The following is an 8534-nucleotide window of genomic DNA, read 5'->3' as shown; positions in this document are numbered from 1 at the left end:
TATTTAATGGCCGGTGCCACCCCGAGGGAAGGGCACCGCCGGGCGGGGAGGGGTTCACGGCAGCGCGCGGCCCCCTCCCCTCAGCACCCAGCGCGGGGCGCACGCAGCGGACCCAACTCCCGCCCACGGCCCGCCCCGTCCACCCGCCCGGGCCGCGCGATTGGCGGCTCCGCCAGCCAACGAGGAGCGAGGCGAGTCGATAGAGCACCCAATAGCTGCTCGACGTCGCTGCGCGACGTTGGGGCGGGGGTGGGATTTCCGGCGGGAGCTCGGGCCCGGGGCTGTGGCCCCGCGGAGGCGGCGCCGGGAGGAGCCTGTCCGCGGGGGGAGGGGCCGCGGCGGCCGCCTGGGCGCACACACCGCCCCGCCCCGTCCCGCCGCCGCCATGCCCGGCATCGACAAGCTGCCCATCGAGGAGACGCTGGAGGACAGCCCCCAGGTGAGGGGGCAGCGCGGGGCCGGGGTCGGGGTCGGGGTCGGGCGGGGCTGTGCAGCGCGGCCCGGCCCGGCCTGCAGGTGCGGTGAGGGGCGGCCGCGCAGGCCCCGCTGCTGAGGGGAAGGGAAGCGGGGGTGCCCGGCGCCACCTGCTGCGAGGCCGCGCGTTGCCGCCGCCGCCGCTCTCCGGGCGGGGCCGGGGGGCTCCTCGCCTGGCGTCGGCCCCCTCCCCAAGATTGACCTGGGGGGAGGGCGGATTTCGTGCTTGCCAAGCACGTGTCAGGGCAGCGACCCGACTGGCCGGCCCGGCGCTGAGGGCGGCGCCCGGTCACACCCATTGCTTCACTTTTTTTGGGTGGGTGGCCGTGTTTGCCATTAGCGCTTCCCTCTGTCATGGGAGTTGAGCCGGGCCTGTCCCCCCCCCCAGCCCATGTCCACTTACCACTTGCCTTTTGGGCAAGTCCAACCTTGTCCCTTTTTTTTTAGCTGCCAGTCTCCAGCCACTCATTTTATTTCGACCTTCGTGTCATACAGCAAATGTCCCAAGCTCTTGGTAGCCCAGGCATGCAGGTGTTAGTTTGGGGCCAGGGGGGTTGGTCTCTGTTGTGTCCCCTGTAGGAGGACGTGGAGGCTCTTGTTGCTTAGGGAACTCGAATGTTGCCATCCAGATCCTGCCACTATTAAAATCCTTACCTAAAAAGCTGGCAAACAAGACTTTTTTTTAAAGTAATTTCTTTAGGGTTTTTCCTTTCCTATCTGTAAACTACTGACATCAGCACATCACTATGCTGTGCTGATAACATAATATAGTGCAGCGATAACATAGGCTGACAGAGTCCCTATGTTATTTGGGAACAAAAGCAGAGAGAAGTGTGGGCTACGGAGCAGAAGTTTTCAAAGGAACTACCATCGCTAGAGCTTCGCTTAAACGGCACTTCAGTACGCTGTTGCTCATGGGGGAGCTAGAAGGAGAAATGAAGACTGAGGAGTGCTGACCACCACCGTGCTGAGAACGTTTCGTTTTAATGTGCACTGCTTAAGATTAGACCCAAGTCATATTTGAAATACAGATCTGTAAATACTCTGCAGCCTAAGATGACTAGCTTTGATCTCTTCTTCTCTTTGCTGCTTTTATGTTTTCTTATTATGTATCGTGTATATTCTTATTCTACTCAACAGCAGAATATTTTCGAAAGTATTGTTGAACAAATGTCCTATGACTGTTCTCCATACAGGGAATGAAAGCTATGGCTTCATTTTAATGTGGAGTCCTCAGTGGTACAGTCCTTGCTTGATATGCAGGAGACCCAGGTTCAGTTCCTGGGTGCTTCTACACCTACAGCCACGGAGGCACCATATGTCCAGCCTTTGGATTGTGGCCTGAAGGGGAGATGGAAGGTCTGGGCAGTCTCCACTTCCAAACTCCTATTTGGGCATGTGCTAAAAGTCTTGGTGACCTGTTGCTTGCCAAACCATTTTAATACACATAGACAGTCCCAAACTGTACCCATATGCAGAAGGCAAGGCAAAGTGGCATCTTAGAGACTGCCTTCTGCTTGACTTCATACTAGCATCACTCTAACTTGTGTGTATGGATAGGGTAGAAAATGCCATCTTCCTAGTAAGTTTATTCCATGCATTCTCTGATGCTGCCCACCTCTAAAAACCTGTTATCATTTTGATTCTATTATTTCAACATTAAACACACAATACCGTGAAGCAGAATTTAGGTTTTTATTTCCTCCCACTATTATTATTATTATTATTATTACTACTACTACTACTACTTTGATGACTACTATTACTATTCGGTTGTTATGTCAAGAATGGCATTCTTCATTCAGCAGTGGGCAATCTCTGATGATTTACAGCCTAACAGACACATACTAATGTACATAACTTTCTGATGGAAAATCCATAGTCTGTTACTGCTCTCATTTTAAATGACGGAAAACATTTTGTTCTCTTAAACTGAGGTGGGGGGAATTCCTTCCTAATTTAGGACATCAGATATCAGCCTGAAGGGTGATATTTGATGTTCTAAATTTCAGTCTTTCCTTTTATTCAGTTGCAGAATTAGTCATCTCTCAACACGATAGAAAAAACCCATTAACTTCCGTTCAAGATGGGATCCACTCATTGGTATTATGGAGAATATCAAAACCACCATGAGATTGTTACTCAGTTTAGTAAAATGGTATGCTGTGTGTTATGATTGTTTAGACATGTAACATTAGCTCTTTATTTGATGCTCTCCACAAACTTATGGTCTGCCTTTGAAAACTGTTGGACTATAGAATAACCAAAAAGACTGGGAATAAAGGCCCTGTTCAGTCAAATACCTTAATCTAGTAACATTTTTCATGTTTAAGAGGAAAAAAAAGGAGTAATTCCCACCTCCATCCAAAGCCAGATGCAGTAGTCTCTTACATTTTAAAACTAAAACATTACAAACATTAGTACTGCAATTTGAACACAGTTTTATTTAGTAGTTATTATTTCTGTATAATCTCATTTTGTTTTGTCTGTGATTGGAAAGGAAATCAGACTCTCAATACATTTAAGTTTTTACCTCCTTTGCTTTCATAATAACAGTCTCATAATGAGCAAAGTGCGATCAAGTCGTAATATTTTCTCTTCAGCCTTATAACTATAAATTCTAGCTGTTATTTATAGACTGAAACATCTTACAACCTGATTCATTTTTCAAGCTGTACATGAGTGCTACAATAGCTTTTTCCTTATTACTTGCTCACATTTGAGTATGCTGTCTTGTTAAAGGTTGTGTATTGGGTATTAGCATGAAACATGCATACACAGTTCCTTTACACCTGAAGAGTAGAACAACATAGTAGGAATTCTGAAAGCACAGGCATTTGTCAATGAGTATCTGCTAAATCTGTAATTCAGGGCTTCAAGTAAGGTCCTGGCAGATGTTAAAATAATGGTGCCTTTGATATCGGAGGAATCTTATTTGCCATCCCACATGTGCCTGGCAGGATACATAATGTTTAGGACAGGACATAAAATTCCTCAGACCCCAGTCATGTGACTGCCTGGGCCTGGGTCTGAGACAGTCCCTTGCCCATTCCCAGGGTTCAGGTAGGGGGTGGTTTTGTCCTGGACCCCAGGGTTGCAGGTGTCCAATTCAGATGCTCAGCTGAGCATTGAGATAGAGCAGGGGCTGCTCTGTGCCCAAAAAGGCATGTGTGGAGCCCATTTGGTTAAAAGTCAGTGTGCTGGGTCTCTGGACTCCAAGTCTTTAAACATCACTTACAGCCCAGTTGCATACACAGTTTTTAGACCCATGTAGACATTGACATAGGCAGCCCCTGGTCCCAGCTGGAGACCTGGGGCTGCCCCTAGTTTGATCCTGGGGATCAGACAGGGGACCTGGGTTGCCTGGCATGATCCTGACACTCAGCTGGGAGTGAGGATCAGGCAAATGGAAGCTCCAGGTCAGACATGTGGCTCACATTCAATTTAAAAGTAGGATACAAACCATCCACAAAAGGTGTAGCACTTAAAAAAAGAAAAAAAGTGTCAAATGATCTCTCTATTCTCCCTCTACAGCTGAATTTTAAGTGAAAGCTATTTACATAAATATTCAATGTTCATACAAGGCAACTTTTAATGTTGCAAGTAGAATATCTTTGTGGCTGGTTTGCCATTTTATCATATAAATTAGCTGAACTTATGGCCTGCTATAGTGATGAATGATTAACACATGTCATGCCACAAATGTCATGTACCTAAATGCATAAGGTACATTTAAGTTACCAGTGCACTGACAAAACTACTTTGTTTTTGAGCTAGTATGCTGTAAAATTATTTTCCTTTACAAATGATAGAGAGAAAAACAACTAGAAAGATAGGGTAGTACAAATGAGAGCAACTCCCCTTATCTTTAAATAAAAAAAAGTTCGAAGATTAGAAGTTAAGAGTGAGGGTAAGGGTAGATGGGTACATTTGCAACAGTTTTCTTGTTTTCCTTCCTTTACACCTATGCCCCACCCCCTTATTAAAATATAGATTTTTTTCTAGAATGGTTTTTGGGAAGAAATCCTGAAAAAATACCTGTTTTGAGCGCATGATCGTAACAAGGCAGGGTCAGATTTCATGTTGTATTTGAACCTGCTTGCTGTAGGAAAGCCATTTAACCTTGTGCAATAAATGTGTTTGGCAGATAGGAAAACAAAGGTATTTGATATGTAGAAAAAGATTGGAGGGGAACAAAACATTCACCTCGATTCTGTAGGTGCATAAGCAGTGTTTGATGATGCTTGTATTAGTTAAAACGGAGGATGTTTTCTCAACACTGGTCCATTTGACCTATTTTAAGAGAGCTTGTTTTTAGGATGCTACCCCAAAATGCTCATGCATTTTATTTGATAAATAAGTGAAATAGATTTAAAGGGCAGTTATTTTAGTAACTGTTTTTGAAGTCTCTGTTCAGTGCATTTTAAACTTATGCTTTCGAGCTGCAGATAAAGGGTTAACCCTGAAATCCAAACATGCAGTAACTTGAGGTAGATAAATGACTGATAGTGTTTGCTATTAAGTCATTAGGATGCTGGTATGACTCCCTGTTAGAATGAAGATTGTTAGTATTCATTCTGTAATGGCAGGAAACATAAATATGTTAATAAGGCATAAGCTTCCATGTTCAAGTTGTATTGGTATAATCAGACACTTTACTGTTAAGGTAATAAGGCTCATTCCACTATTAAGTGGGATTATGAAGCCATTAATTCAGCTTTATTTGGCTAAAAACAAGTGTCAATCATCTCACTTGTCTTTTTTCTCTAAAGCTTTGTTTTCAGTGGAAGTTAGATAAATACTCAATATTTATACCAGGTAATTTTCAGTGTTGATCACCAGCAAATCATGGTCTCTGATTTTTGTCAGGTTTGCAAAATGGATATCCTTGTAATAGCTCACAACTTTCACATAGTTGTAGCAAATTTCATGACCAAATCTGATCTAAGTGCACACAGCATGTTTTATCTGCAGTTTTGCATGCTGTATTTGTAAAGTTAGGCTTGCTTTTTACGTTTAACATTTCAGAATGATGTGACTGTTGGATTTTTGGGCTTTTATGTATTATAGCATCAACTAATGCAAGATAAAATAGCTATTGCAAATTTGAGATTTGATAGTGCAAATGCTACAACAGGAATAAAGAGGGTAGAGTCAAGTCCTTTATTGAAGAGTAGTAGAACTCAGATTGAGAAACAGATGCCCAGAACCAGTCTCCCCCTAACATCTATGTGTATGTGCAAAGAAGGGTCAAATAGCCTAAAATCTACTGGTTAACTTTTAATAGTATATTTTTTGGGGACACTTAGTTGACTCTGACACTTTGTTTTTCTGAATATTTGCAAAGCAGCTAGGCCATTATTGCATTATTTAAGCAATTTACTTAGAATATCTTAAGATTTTGCTATAAAGTTATTTTGAACTGGTTTTTAAAAATTGTAGCAATGCGTGATAGATATTCAGTTAAAGTATGGATATAGCCATATGGAATTTTAGAGTGCTGTACCTTCCAGATACAGTTTTTACCTCAGGTTCCTTTCTGGTGATCCAGTCATTGGGTGGCTCTTGGGATATAGTCCTCCAGTTAAGCTTTGTAGTTTCACTTTCAGCATACAGAATCTGAGTTCATAGTTCTTCATTGCTCCTCATCAGAACATCTGGCATTGAAGTCCTTCACTATCTAGCAAGAGTTGGAAGCCTGTTCCCATTTCAAATTAGTATTATTTAAGTTTAGTAGGATTTAGCACTACTGTCTCCAAACAGTACAATATAAAGAAAACTAAATCTTTTGATTTTCTAGGTTTTGGTCTGCAGATTCTTTACTTAGCAGCAGTTTGTTGTTCCTTATTGAGCAAGAGTTTATGATCTGTCTCTCCAGACCACTTTCTACCTAAAATTTCACTTTTGTTGTAGGTTGTTTTTTTTTTCCAACCTGCACCATGGACTATTTGTCTTCTGTAGAGACGTGGGGTTTTGGCTTTTTAAAACCCTTTCTGTCATCCTGAGTCTACAGCTCTTTTAGCTATGGCTCCTAGAGAGCCTGTCCAAGACTGAGCTCAAGCCTGTCCTTATATTTGGGACCCTACAAGTCACATGGCTCTCACCTGATCTCTGGACTTAGTCCTATCACCTGGGAGGCAGGGTAGCCAGACACAGGTGAGGCTCAGCATACCTCACTCTTTGATACGCATATCAAGTAAGAAACTTGCAGATATATTTTTAAATAATACCAAAATTTTAGTAAGGTTAGATGAAACTCTAAACTTTCAGTTGGAAATGTACTCAGTTAAAAAAGACCTTTTTTTTTTTTTTTAATTGAAGCTTTTCCTGTCTCTCCTTACAAATGAACATTGTCTTATTTGGTTTTACTATACAATTCACGAAACACATCCTGTTCAACTTTAAATACAAGGACATTCATTCCCTTCTGAATCTGGTTTTAAAAACAAACCCACAAATGAACATGCCATCCTTTCTGTTTTTACAGACACGTTCCTTGCTTGGTGTATTTGAAGAAGATGCTGCAGCAATTTCAAGTTACATCAACCAATTATATCGAGCCATGCACCGAATTTATGATGCACAGGTAAAGTTGCACGTGTTCTTGAATATATTTAGAAAGCTTATAAAATAGATTTAATATTGTTTAACCACTTGGTTAAATACAGGAAATTATATTTTTAAACTTTAAAATTTTAAATTTCAGTGAAATGGATTAAGGAAGAAAATTACTCTTTTCTTCTATGTTAAATAGAGATGTAGAGTGACATTCTGTATGTGCTACAGCATACTGTTTCTTAATAGAATTTTTCATACCAATTAAATGGGCTGTTTGCTTGTTAAAACATTTGCTACCAGATTTGCCTATCACTTTGGGGTGTGCTCATTTATTAGGGGTACATTTCTGGGGTCTCTGTAATTGTATCAGTGTGCTGCTTGTGTTACTTATGTTTCTATGTGGAGCTGTATCTCTCCCTTCTGCAAGTCCCTACCCACAATGGAGCTATCTTGCAGGACTCAGGTTCAGTGGAGCTGGGTTCCTCCAACCAACCGAATCAGTCAAACACATATACGCACACAGATCAACAGGGCATGCCTGAGTCAGGCCAGATTATTCAGCATTGACAGGTTGACACCCTCATGTGCCTAGAACTCAGTTCATCAGGGCAACAATAAAATGAAGTCAGACACAGGCATACGGGTTAACAGAGCCCATCTGAGTCAGACTGGATTATTCAGCATTGACAGGCTGACACCCTCATGTGCCTTGTACTCAGTTCATCCCTTATTTCAGCAGGACAATAATAAATGCAGTTAGACACACACACGCTAACAGTGGACATCTGAGCATTTTCAGCTGATAACTTTCATGCGCCTCAAAACTCAGCACATCCCAATCTCTTGTCACAATGGTTTTAGTAGTCTTAACTCCCTTGATGGGCGGACCTCACTGTAGTTTTGGGAATTACAGGGATCTTTGGCTTGGGTAAAGGAAGCATTGCTGCAGAGCAAATGGGGAGGTCAAGGGGAAGAAAGAGTAAATGAGGTTCAGAGAGAGAGAGTATAGCAACCAGTTTGACCATAAAAGTTATTTATTTCCAGGTATGTGAATTTATGATGATAGCAGTAGTAATAGCCATACAAAAGAGACAAATAAAACAGGTACAATATTACATGGTTTCAGTTAGGTATTTGGGGAAGTCTAGCTCAAGTTTAATCAGCAAAACTCGGGCTTAGAAAGCTGTGCCTGGAGTAAGAGAAACAGAAGTCAGGTTTAGAAAGCTGTAGTAAGAGAATTCTCTCTTACCTGGAGTAAGAGAATAAAAGTCAGGTTCCTAGAGTCAGAGAGAGAGTTGGGGGGTCTCACCACTCAGTGAAGCTTGAACCAGTCAAGGTTCCCAGGTGTTGGTTGGAGCTTACAGACAGGCAGAAGTACTGAGCACGATCAGTGGAGGGACTCCAGGTAGAAAAGGAGTGGAACTGGTGCAGCTTTTGGATCCAAGCACCAGGAGAGAAACTTGAGCTTGGGTTGGGGTTTTTGTAGAGAACTAACAATGGCT

General features: G+C 42.6%; 1 protein-coding gene across 1 annotated transcript in view; it reads left to right on the top strand.

Annotated features, from left to right (window-relative positions):
• Positions 1–262: 262 nt before the first annotated feature.
• APPL1 (adaptor protein, phosphotyrosine interacting with PH domain and leucine zipper 1) overlaps positions 263–8534 on the top strand; it is a 51306-nt gene continuing 43034 nt past the window's right edge. Inside the window, exons 1-2 of the mRNA XM_006262011.4 lie at positions 263–439; positions 6962–7060. Of these exons, the coding sequence (XP_006262073.1) occupies positions 386–439; positions 6962–7060 (153 nt within the window). The 5' untranslated portion in view covers positions 263–385. The remainder of the gene's footprint in view (positions 440–6961; positions 7061–8534) is intronic.

The sequence above is a fragment of the Alligator mississippiensis genome, chromosome 12, assembly GCF_030867095.1.
Source record: "Alligator mississippiensis isolate rAllMis1 chromosome 12, rAllMis1, whole genome shotgun sequence".
Taxonomy (NCBI): domain Eukaryota; kingdom Metazoa; phylum Chordata; order Crocodylia; family Alligatoridae; genus Alligator; species Alligator mississippiensis.
This window is presented reverse-complemented; position numbering and strand designations above follow the sequence as displayed.